This window comes from Barbatula barbatula (genome assembly GCF_947034865.1).
Source record: "Barbatula barbatula genome assembly, chromosome: 21".
NCBI lineage: Eukaryota > Metazoa > Chordata > Actinopteri > Cypriniformes > Nemacheilidae > Barbatula > Barbatula barbatula.
Window position 1 is genome coordinate 515,492 of NC_136784.1, and position 12,953 is coordinate 528,444.

Here is a 12,953-nt window from a genome sequence, read left to right on the forward strand (position 1 = left end):
TCACAATGAACCATTATCAGCAAGAGCAGCCACATGGTGACGACTTCAACATCAATAAACAACCCTGAAGAGACCAGCTGCACTGACACACAACACACACACACAGCTGAAGACACACCCCAATCTCTGACACACACATGCACCTAAAGACACACCCCCCTCCTCTGACACACCACACACACTGCTAAAGACACGCCCCATCATGTAACACACACACACACACACACTCACTCACTGCAACAGACACGCCCCCAACCTCTGACACACCACACACACTGCTGAAGACACGCCCCATCATGTAACACACACTCACTGCTACAGACACGCCCCCAACCTCTGACACACACCGCATTAACTGCTACAGACACGCCCCAACCTCTGATACACACACAGACATCTAAAGACACGCCCCCCGTCCTCTGACACACCCCTTCTAAGACACGCCTCTTTCCTCTGGTGTGTGTGTTTTACCTCAGGAGCTCCTGCCACATCCAGCTGTAGGACGCCCTTCCTCTCTCTCTCCTCCACACACGAGTATTGAATACTCTGCACCTGAGTGAAGTTAGCCAGGTGTGTCGGCTGAAAGAGAGCAGACAGATGAGTCACCTGTGACCTTATGACTGTAAAACAAAAGTCAAGGTCACAGTCATATTTCAACATCTGATGCTTCATGAACACTTACTCGACTCACAATGTGGAAAACATATGATGATTAATCAGATAGAAATATGTTTATAAACCAACGTCGGGTTTCTTAACATTCCTTTGCATTTAAGGGACACTTATCAAGCTTGTATTAATCAGTGGCTAAATGCTGTGATAACATCTAAGTCAATCAGAATATCTGAAGATGAATATGCAGATATGTGGAGCGGGAAGACTGATAAGAAGAATAAGAATATCTCTCACGGTTGAGCCCTTGTCTGTCAGGTAACTGATTCCCTCCTCCGGACCGATAGCAAGATCCACCGATATAACCCAACTCGACTGAAAGAGAGAGAGAGGAAAGATTTAAGCCTGTGCGTCTCCTCCAGCGGCCGGTAGAGGGCAGCAGAGGTGTGTCTCTGAACACAGAAGTGATGATGTCACTGTGACGCACCCCCAGAGCACATCTGAAGCATTCTTTATCAAATCTGTACACAGATGTCAGGATCTCAAAAAACATCAGAATGCTCTGCTCATCGTTCAGGTTGGCAAACTGCTTGAAGGTTTGTTGGATCTGTTTCCTCAGTGTTTTGGCCTGAGAGAGAGAAAAACGAGAGTTACACAACAACAATACGCAAATCCAACACAATCAGGTAGATTATATTATTAAAAGATCTAAAACGTATTTATGAAAACCTTTTCAAAACTCGTTTCATCATAATCATGGCTTTGAGTCAATACACTTCAAGAACAAACTCTCCAAAGATACTTTAGTTTACCAAAATTAAAACTCTGTGTATTCTGTGTATTGAAATAAAAATATATTAACCTGTAAATTATTGGGAAAACTTTACTACAGGAAAAATGTTAATGTTGCCTCCAAAAATGAATGAATTGTTACAATAAACTAAAAATAAAATAAAAATGTATTAATATTGCTAAAGAAACTAATCTCTTATACACAAATTGCTCAAAATAAAAGAGACTTTGAAATATTAATAAAATTCAAATATAAAATATAATAGCTCTCGTCCGCTAAACATTTCAGAGAATCAAAGGAATGTGTGCGCAAGGAACAATTAGATCCTTGATTTCAGATCTGTACACTGAAAGGCATTATGGGTAAGCGCATTCCCTGCAGAGATGCACAGATGATATCAGAGCTGCTGGTCACTTCAGAGCGACACTCCACCCGTCCGGACTCCTGACAGGAAATGCATGCGGTATCTGACCACACATCTGTGGAGGAATTATGGGATGGGTCTGACAGATCTCTTAATCTGCTGCTTGAACAATGAGTCTCTTTAAATCTCTTCTTATGAAACACCATTTCGGTTTTTTGAGATCCTCAGTTTGGCAAAAAAGGGATATTTCTTTTTGCTGTATTAAAGCATTAGTTGGAGGTATCATTGTTTCCTCCCTCGTGTCATTTGACTGAATTATGCTGGAACATGAAATGAACCGAGAAAGCGGAAATATCTCCTTTTGTAAGAATTAAAGTCATCCGGGTTAAGAAAGACCTGAGGGAGTCAAATCTCCGGTACATGTTATTACAACATGACATCTGAATGTGATCTTTATCGGCGGTTAGATGACAGACGGCCGGCTGAAATCATGAACACACGCTGGAAAGCTGGAGGAATTCTTTGAAACGCTGTATTCTAGGAATTACAGATTAAATGGAGTAATCCGCCTCAATGAAGCGCTCTCCAGAAACATCTGTCCAAACCCTCTTCAGACGGAAAACCCCAGCGGGTGATCAGAGAGGGATAAAGAGATCTGGGGCAGTAAGACAAAAAACACACGTGTTTCAGGATGACCCCTAGGGTCAAAGGACAACCCCAGTTTTTACTGAGCATCTGTCTGCAGGGGTGTGTGTGTGTTCGTTCAATAACAGCAGAGTCACACAAATCTATTCTTAGACAAGCTGTGTCCCCAACACACACGCACACACACCGCTGATATTCACAAAGAGACACATTGTTCAAGCAGCAGATAAAGAGATCTGTCAGACCCATCCCATAATTCCTCAACAGAATATTAAAGTACATTAGCAACACCCTACCAACCACTCATAACACATGTATCATGCCAGAAAATACTGCACATACATCCCCTTCAGAACACATGAGTGTGCGAACAGAAAACATCTTCTCACCTTTACAGACTCTAGTAAACTTTTGGGAAAGAAGCGTCTGAGGCCGACATCTTTTCTGAAAAACACCAACACAATTAAAACATTTTATCGGAATCTTTCTGATCTTACAACAAAAGTAGAAATGAATGAAAATCAGGAAATTAAACTGGAAAAGTTGACCTTATGAAACCATTCTGTGAGGACAAAGCCTCTCTCTCTCTCTCTCTCTCATGGGTGAGCAGGATTTAAAGCCTAATAAAACGCAACGACCCTCATGATTGTTTCATCATTTATTCTTAATGAAACCCGCATTTGCTGGAGCTTTCAGTGCACATCAGACACACACTCACACAAACACACACAAACACCCACCCACATTCGCTCACTCACACACGCACGCACTCGCGCGCGCGCACACACACACGCACGCACTCGTGCACACACACACCGTTCTCAAGTAAAGAGAATGAATCACTAATCCTGATACTAAACAGCCCTGTTCCTCCAGCTGTCACTCACATCAGAGTTGCTTTGTGATGACCCGCCCCCTGAGGGGCAAAACACTGTATGGAGTGACCCGGAACTAATATACACACGTGTGTGACACACGCCCCCTGAGAGGAAGAGACATGACCATGTGAGTGAGAGAGAGAGAAAGGGCATTCAGTGAATAACTGTCTTTTAAATCAATTCAATCTATCAATTCACTGCCAGAGAATATCAGAAGTATAACAGAAGGCGAGGAAATGATGTTGGTTTTTGACTTTAACCAGTGCAGTGACACTCACTCTAACAGTTCATAGTTGGATTTCTTATCCAGAGCGTTTCCTCTCATTTCTCTGTAGAATCTCCTGCAAAATAACACATGAACGTGAGAATCTCTGTATGTTCTGTTAAGACTGAGAGATCCACAGAAAACTAAAGAGACCTGATCTCAAGACAGCCTAACTTCAGAGCGATCTCCTGCTCGACCTGATCCGCCATCTCCAACATGTAGTCATTCTTCACCTGAAGAGAGAGAGAGAGATGTGATGCTGCTCTCATGGTCATTCTTCTGTTTGTAGGTGGCAGATGTCTGAAGCAGCAGCAGCAGGTGTTCAGCAGCTTTCACCTGCTTCCGTTGTTCTCATGAGACACAGCTGGAGGATTGTGGGATATGTCTGCTGTTGTTAAGTGTTGCAGTGGAGAAACACAGACTACAAACCTGCTGACCTACTTTAAACACACACACAGAGCCTGCAGCTGTAACACACTGACATCATGTGATGTTCAGCAGCAGGACAGATGCAGCGATGCATGCAGAAGCGCTGCTGCAGTGCCGTGAGCAACTGTCACTCACCTGCTGGTAAAAATAATTCAGTGTCGGTTTGTCTTCAGTGAACTGATTGAGGAAACCCTTGGGCAGGTAACGGATCCTCAATTCATACCTACAGAGGGAGAGAGAGAGAGAGAAACCTGAAAATATCCGCTGCTTTATTTTAAGATGTCATGATTAGTGTTAAAACCAAAACAACTTCACACACAGTTTACATAAATAGTTTGTATTTCATCCAAACAGAAGTTTTTCAGGTCAACGCAAGCGTGCCGTCCAATTATTCATAAGACACATAAAATACACAAGACGTGTCAGACAAGAGATGCACAAGATGCATAGACAGATGAGCTTCAAACTCAAATACCAACTGCATACATCACAGGAATCAAACATCAATTGTATCGTCATTTCACAGACACACATTTGTCCGGCCAACATATAAACTTGAATGTAAATATTTCATCAGAGAGCAATTCAACCAATCAGCACGCGTGAATCTCCTGATCACAACTCCATACTGACATCCAACATCATGATGAAACTAAAATAATGATTCTTCTCTTCGGCATCTGCACACAGCACTGAAGAGCAAATGACTCATGAATGTGTTTCATTAAGTCCTGTAGCTGAAAAATGAGCGAATCAAAGATAACCTAGTGAATCCCAAACATACGTCTGCGGTTCTCTGACCAGTGCGGTACAGTTACACACGTGTTTATGTGACTTCAATTGAATTCTGATATCATATGATTTCAGCCCTGAATCTTTACTACACATGCAATGCAATGTAATAAACAATGCAACAACTTGATAATGCAATACACAATATGATATTGCTTAAATTGGTCACATCAATTAGAAATATATTTAAAAACTGCAAAACGTGCCAAAGAAACATTCTTTCTGATGTTTGATTGTCTTCCCCACATGTATACACACACACACACACACACACACACTCAAACACTCACTCACGCACCAACGCACGCACACACTCACACAAAAACACAGGCACGCACCAACACACACATGTATTTTGTGTTGCTCTAATATGTGCAGTAATATGTTATGTGCGGTGTGCATGTTTGTGTGTCTGTGTTTTATCTCTTTGTGTGTCTGTGTGCGCTTGTTTACATTCGTTGAGTGTATGCCTGTGTTTTGTACGTGTGCGCGCACATGTCCTTCTGCGCCATGTGAGTGTGTGTGCACGGTTTATTTTCTGTGTGTCATGTGACTGAGAGTGTATCTATTTACATTGCTCTTGATACTTTTTCTATTTTTATCAATTTAATGTATTGCTTACAGTTAACATGCTTACATGTACACCTGCTTTGTAGAAGACACTGAGAGGAGGTGGCGTGATGAAATCATCAGAAGACACTAGTAACTACAGGTCATCTTCTGAATATAAATCACATGATCGATCATGTTCACATGTGAAGAAACTTAAGCATGAAGGAAGAACTCCATGTAAAGATGACATCAGCTCACGCACACACAGAGATCCATCAACACCTCCACTGAGTCTGAACATCAGCGTGATTCAGTGGAGATGACATCAGCGTAGCTTATACAAAGACAAAATATCCTCACACAACAGCTTCTGGGATATAATGATGATGACACAGAAACTCCTGTAGGAAAGCGGATCTCAACTGAACACATCAGGGTGAAAATCAGACATTATTCAGCCTTCTAAAGCAGCATCACTATGTTTTATTAGCAGTATGTGAATAGAGGATGCAGCTGGCTGACGGGACGCATGGATCTCATGTGTTTGCTGTTGCATTGTGGGTAAAAAAGAGCAGGACATAAAACATGCCATCTGTAGGGACATAAGTCAAAGACGAACAATGAAGCGAGCCACTAAAACTCAGATTCAAAGACACAAAATCAGAGGTCCTGCCGCAATCCCACAACCGCTGACTGCATCTCCATGGCAACGAGGGTTCGACCAGCCGTACCCGTCAGTGTCCAGAGAGGTGAGGTTTAATTTAGCATTGAAAACAGACACACATCTACTACACACAGATGCAATACAGCCAGTGTTTGTCATCCTGGAGTTTCTTTAACTTCACACAACACAACAACCACAAACAGAACAATTTCATAGAAAATAATAAGAAGTGGGATTTCAGATCCATTTCACTACATGTCAAAAATGTCATTTACCTCCACTCATCCTGGGGGCGGTTCTGTTCGTACGTCTCCCTCACGTGAGACACGCCCATATCAGGGTGGAGCCAGTGGATGTCACCCGACGGGACATGACTGAGACGCAGACCGAAACAAGCCACGTGTTTGACTTTATGAATGTCCACAATCTTCTGAATGATTCCCTGCAAACACAAACATCACAATTCATGGTCATTAAAGACCCTCGCTGCCATAACATCCACCTCCACCTTCATGACACTAAAAAATATTCACATCGCCGATCAGCGACATAGAAACCAAATCTGGATTTGACTTTTAATACCTAAATGAAAAAAATCATAGCATTTCAATAATGCCTTCACATTATATTTACATACAAACTTAAATCATTGAAAATAATTCACAAGTGTGAGCAGAAAAAGCATGTTTGTAAAGAATCCAGTATAACACTGCCACATACAGGAGGGATTTTATTGCACTTGGATGTCCATATAAAACCATCAGGACTTGATCGGGGATAAGTCTGTGAGTCGGTAGTGTTTCGTGTGAGCTTTGGGTCTGTTTCTCACCCTGACGTCTGTTGCATCTCCATGTCGGATGTTGCTGGACCAAGTGCTGTGTTCACTGTTGTTCTCGAAATGATGGAAGACCTTCAGGACCCGGTCAGGTGCTCCAGGAGCCCGCTCCGTCCCTGCACTGAGACGAGCCTTGGCTCCGCCCCCAAGGGTGTGGTTGGGGTTGGGCTCCAGGTATGCCGTCGCCATGCCTTTGCTGTGTGCTAGGTGTCTGTCATATTCTGTTCAGAAACACAAACAAACAAGTTAATCTCTGATACACTGAAAGGAGCGAGTGCCCCAGGTGAGGAAGTAAATCATAGGCGTTTAAGAGTGTCTCAACGTTTGGTCTTTCTGTCTCTCAGGGTGTGAAGTGAATTGTTATTTAGCAGATACAACAGTAGAGCCAGAGCTTATAAAGTAGCTTTATCATATCATTTAGTAGAGTTATCATTCAAGCAGCATAGAGAGAGAGAGTGAGAGAGACAGAGAAAGTGAGAGAGAGAGAGACAGAGAGAGACAGAGAGAGAGAGAGACACAGAGAGAGAGAGACAGAGAGAGAGACACAGAGAGAGACACAGAGAGAGAGACACAGAGAGAGAGACACAGAGAGAGAGAGACAGAGACAGAGACAGAGAGAGAGAGAGAGAGAGAGAGAGACAGAGAGAGAGACACAGAGAGAGAGAGAGAGAGTGAGAGAGAGAGAGAGAGAGAGAGAGAGAGAGAGAGAGAGAGAGAGACACAGAGAGAGAGAGACAGAGAGAGAGACAGAGAGAGAGACAGAGAGAGAGACACAGAGAGAGACACAGAGAGAGAGACACAGAGAGAGAGAGACAGAGAGAGAGACAGAGAGAGACTTTGACTTTTAACACACTTTATTATACCATATTTGAACAATCAATACATATTAGAAAATTAAAAGGATCTTAGTAGAGGGCAATAAATAGATAGAAAAATAAGTAAAAAAATAAAGCCGGAGCAAACAATTTAACCATCACCAGTTAAACACACTTTCTCCATCCTCATCAAGAGTCAGTAAGGCCCCGTTTATACACCATTTAAACTCAAACTCATGTAGGTTATCCGTCATTTGAAAAAACCTGTGCTCCACTCTTACTCTGGATTCTACCAAAGCAGTAAAGAACTGACAAAGATTTATATCCCGTCCTTCCACCATCAATCTGCATGATTTCCAAATAGCTAATTTAGCTTGTCCGATAAGGAAATTAGCTACAGTGCACTGCTGTCTGTGTGCTTTTGAATACCTGCATCCAAAAATAAATAGTGTCTTGTTAAAACCAAAACCTAAATCCCCAATTAACTTTTGGAGCAATGTAAATAATGGATCCAGTCTAAAACACTCAGTAAACACATGAAAAACAGATTCTGGTAAAGCACAGAAAGCACAAGATGACAGCACATCCAGGTTAAATTTGGCAACATGAGCATTAGTGGGTAACACACAATGTAATATCCTCCACTGCAAATCCCCAGATCGTTTTGGGAGGGGATTCTTATAGAAAAGCCTCCAGGAAGGAAAAAGATCGTCCGAGACTTTTAAAAAATCTCTCCATTTTGTGTCAGCTCTATCCTTAATCGACTCAAAATAGTCTACTTTAATGCATGCTTGGTAGAGATCTTTCTTTCCAGCCACCTGAAAATCAAGCTCTTTCAGCTTATTTAAATTCAGCAGCTTTCCTACCCGCTCATCTTCCGAACAAACCTTGGGGGACACAAATATCCTAGGAAAAGAAACTTTGGAAGGACCTCCAGACAGAAAACAGTTTATAAACACAAGAAGTGTGTTTGGAAAAGCTGCTTTCAGCCTGCCTATAATCTGTTCTGTTATCCTAACTGATCTGAAACCAGTCTGATTACAGATATCCGCCATTGACTTCCATGTTTTAGTAGGAATATCAATCAGATTAACAACTTTGTTCAGTCCTTTTGCCAAAAATCTTTTTACAATGGTATTGGATTTGCAAATATCCTCACTTAGAAGTAGGTTATAAAACAAAGGTTCATCAAGCCCAAAGTGATACTTCTCATGCCTGATCAGCTTGAAAACTGTCCACGAGTTTAACACAGCAGCGTAGTAAATAACATCACTTGTAGATTTTCCCTCATAAGATGACATTAGAAAGAGTTGTCTATCAAGACAGAGCCCCCCAAAAGTTCTGAGTAATGCTAAACCAAACACCACCCATGGCTTGAAATGAGCAGGATATAGCAAGTTCTGCGCAGTCTTCAGTCTCATGGCTTTTACTTTGGCTATTAAATTTATCAACCCTTGCCCCCCTTCATTCACTGGCAAATAGAGAGTTGCGGGAGGAAGCCAGTGGAAACCACCCCAAAAAAAATCAACAAAAGTTTCCTGTAAATGTTGCAATAAAGCTTTTGGTGGGTCAAGCACATTTAAACGATGCCACATCATAGAAGCTGCTAAGTTGTTAACAACAATCACTCTTCCCCGGTAAGACAATTTAGGTAGAAGCCATCTCCACCTCTGTAATCGGCCAGAAACTTTTTCAAAAAGGCCATCCCAGTTTCTCTGAACATACTGGTCAGACCCAAAAAAACCCCCCAATATTTTTATCCCCTCCAGACTCCAGGAACAGTTTTGAGGGAGTGCTGGTGGGCCCCCATTCTTCCATTTACCTATTAAAAAGGCTGCACTCTTTTGCCAGTTGATTCGAGAGGACGAGGCTTTTCCATAGACTTCCAAAGAGTCACTTAGGATTCCAACATCTTTAGCAGATCTGATAATGACGGTAACATCATCTGCATAGGCACTGAGCTTAGCAGTTATCAGCTCTGAAGTAGATGGACATACTGCTGAAATGCCCCCCAGCTTAGTTCTAAGTGTAACCAGAAGGGGTTCGATTGTGATGGCATACAGGATTCCTGAAAGGCCACACCCCTGCCGTATGCCTCTGCTTACCCTGAAAGGTCTAGTAAGAGAACCATTAATTTTTAGCATGCTGTATGTTTCAGTATAAAGCAGTTTAACATAGGCTATGAGGGAAGGACCAAAACCAAACGCCTTAAGGCATTTGAAAAGAAACCCATGATCGACACGATCAAAGGCTTTCTCTTGGTCCAGGGAGACAAAACCAATGTCTAGATTATTTACCCTGCCAAAAGAAATCAAATCCCTAATCAAAAAAAGATTATCGAAAATAGTTCGTTCCGGAATGCAGAATGATTGGTCCACATGAATTACTGAGGATATGTGGTGTTTAATCCTATTAGTTAGGGACTTTGAAAGTATCTTATAATCGACTCCGAGTAAAGAGATGGGACGCCAGCATCGAATATCCTCAAGGTCACCCTTTTTGGGTATAAGGGTGATGACAGCTCTCCGTCAATGACAGTGTCCCATTTTCAAAGCATTCCATAAAAACTGAGAATAAATCCATTCCGATGATATGCCAAAATTGTTTGTAAAATTCAGCATTAAGTCCATCCAGGCCTGGGGCTTTGCCAGAAGACAGCTCTTCCACAGAGAGAGAGAGAGAGAGAGAGAGAGACAGAGAGAGAGACACAGAGAGAGAGACAGAGAGAGAGAGAGAGAGAGAGATAGAGAGAGAGACAGAGAGAGAGAGAGAGACAGAGAGAGAGAGAGACAGAGAGAGAGACACAGAGAGAGAGACACAGAGAGAGAGACACAGAGAGAGAGACACAGAGAGAGAGACAGAGAGAGAGAGAGAGAGAGAGAGAGAGAGAGAGAGAGAGAGAGAGAGAGAGAGAGAGAGAGAGAGAGACAGAGACACAGAGAGAGACACAGAGAGAGAGAGAGAGAGAGAGAGACAGAGAGAGAGAGAGAGAGACAGAGAGAGAGACAGAGAGAGACACAGAGAGGAGAGACAGAGAGAGACACAGAGAGAGAGAGACAGAGAGAGACACAGAGAGAGAGAGAGACACAGAGAGAGAGAGACAGAGAGAGAGAGAGAGAGAGAGAGAGACAGAGAGAGAGAGAGAGAGAGACAGAGAGAGAGACAGAGAGAGACACAGAGAGAGAGAGACAGAGAGAGAGTCATTCTGCTGAGACTGTGACATACGGCCTAACACGACACACCAGGATGAGTCCATGAACAGATGTCCAATACTGTTAAAATCATCTAGAGCAACTGACACGATAGCTTCTGCCACAGTGTGTGACCTCATCCACAAATATCCCATCATACTTCACCCACAAATGAAAGCTATTAGTAAGAATGCTTATAACCAGACACATTGACTCCCATAGTAATAAAACATAACTTTATAGTTGTATTAGACATTTTGAAGAATGTAGGACAGCAAACTGTTCTGAGGCACTTTGACTCCCTACTAGATAGTCTATGAGAGTCCAGATCTGTCTGGTTATAAGCATCTGTGTTCATCAGACCAAACACATTTAAACAGATTTGGAACAACAATGATGACAGAACTCTCAATTGTGGGTGAAGTATCACTTTAATACCTACATCTGAACCCTTCACACAACCTTTCTACACGAGGTTACTATGAGTGTGTGACTGCACACCGACATGACCTGAACTCATCCCGCGCACGCACACACGCACTGAACAGACTGCAGGGGTGTTAACATGCTTCAAACATGCAAATGTATTTAAATTCTGCAAGAGATTATTGTGTTAACTCCAGCTTAAGTGAGTTTACAGATGTGATGTTTAATATCGTCAGATGTGTATCAATGTAAGGATGTTAAGTCACAGACCATACGTCATACTTCAAGATATTAAAGATTAAACCCTAAACACATTCTTTACGTTTGTAAAATGCATAAATGTTGAATATGTATGACTACATCACCATCACTGATTTACATTTAAAGCAGGTGCTTCAAATCTCAACCAATTTAAATTAATTGGCATAATTGTCATCTTCAGATGGATTTCTTCTTCTTAATGACTACTCAGACACACTCACACGCAGAAGGGTTTCGCTCATTGAGATCGTTTGCTACGTCGGTCAGACACACAAAAGCCAATGAGATTAAGACTGAATGAGTGTTTGATGGACAGCGTCAAGAGCAGGTGCTCAACCAAACGCACACACACATCTACATACAGACATACAAGAGGAGAAGTGTGTTTGTATGTTTGTTTATTTAGATCAGTGGTTCTCTTTTTTGTTGGAAAGCCCTCTTTGTGTGGGCCGCATCGCTTTGTGCCCCCCAAATAAAGACTTATGATTTTAAACTTAAAAGTTAAGTTGAACCAGAAACATATACAATTATACAATGCTGGAACATCAACTATTTTGGTTGCTGGTCTTATTTTGTTTGATGTTTGATTGCACAAATGTTGTGATAAATTTCCATATTTCATAAAATGATCCTAACCCCCCTGGACCCATCATGGGGCCCCCAGTTTGAGAACCACTGATGTAGATCACATTGCCAAAATGACACGTTGTTTGACATGGGCTACACAACTCTTCTTTGATTTTATTGTATAACATTTTTAAATTGCACTAAAAACTACACATCACAAACAGCATTAACACAGAGAGAGAGAGAGAGAGAGAGAGCGAGAGCGAGAGCGAGAGAGCGAGAGATGTACCTCCAGCCCAGCATAAGGGGAAAGGGCTACATCGTCTTTTCTCCATATAGACGACTGACTGTCTGTCTGAAGCTGCTGTGAGGGCCATCCAGCACCCTCCGCTCTCAAACACCCGCATGTGAAGCAGGGCGACGTCCCACTACACACACACACACTATTCTTCTTTTAGGGCTTAATCCAGGTCCTGATCCGCAGCGATATCCATCCACTCCACACACAATCACACCCTGACGCCTGACAGACCTGACCCAGCGTCCACAGGACGAGTCTGAAGTGATGTCAGAGGAGACAGATGGTGCTTGTTTTGCGACTGAGCTGATTGTGTTGAGAACAGGCCAAAGCTCAGCACACAGGGGGCGGAGTCATTTATGCCTCATTAATATGCAAATCGAAACCTTGTTTCCTTTCAGTATCAGACTGTGACCGCAAATCACGACTGACCCACTCGGCATGTCCGAGCCCCGTGCCGTTACCCATCATGCACTGGTTGTGAATAGAGAAGAGATGCCCTCAGGCTACAGCTTCTCTTCACTGAATTCAGTCTGTTAAACACTTTTGTTTCTTCACCCTGAAGC

At 42.5% G+C, this 12,953-nt stretch overlaps 1 protein-coding gene across 1 annotated transcript in view; it reads right to left on the reverse strand.

The window, feature by feature from the left end:
• ptk2aa (protein tyrosine kinase 2aa) overlaps positions 1–7,050 on the reverse strand; it is a 16,726-nt gene extending 9,676 nt beyond the window's left edge. The window contains exons 1-9 of the mRNA XM_079485010.1: positions 6,824–7,050; positions 6,270–6,436; positions 4,122–4,209; positions 3,711–3,790; positions 3,571–3,633; positions 2,804–2,858; positions 1,100–1,240; positions 910–987; positions 472–579 (exon numbers count right to left, since the gene is read on the reverse strand). Coding sequence (XP_079341136.1) covers positions 472–579; positions 910–987; positions 1,100–1,240; positions 2,804–2,858; positions 3,571–3,633; positions 3,711–3,790; positions 4,122–4,209; positions 6,270–6,436; positions 6,824–7,018 — 975 coding nt within the window. The 5' untranslated portion in view covers positions 7,019–7,050. The remainder of the gene's footprint in view (positions 1–471; positions 580–909; positions 988–1,099; positions 1,241–2,803; positions 2,859–3,570; positions 3,634–3,710; positions 3,791–4,121; positions 4,210–6,269; positions 6,437–6,823) is intronic.
• Positions 7,051–12,953: the final 5,903 nt, after the last annotated feature.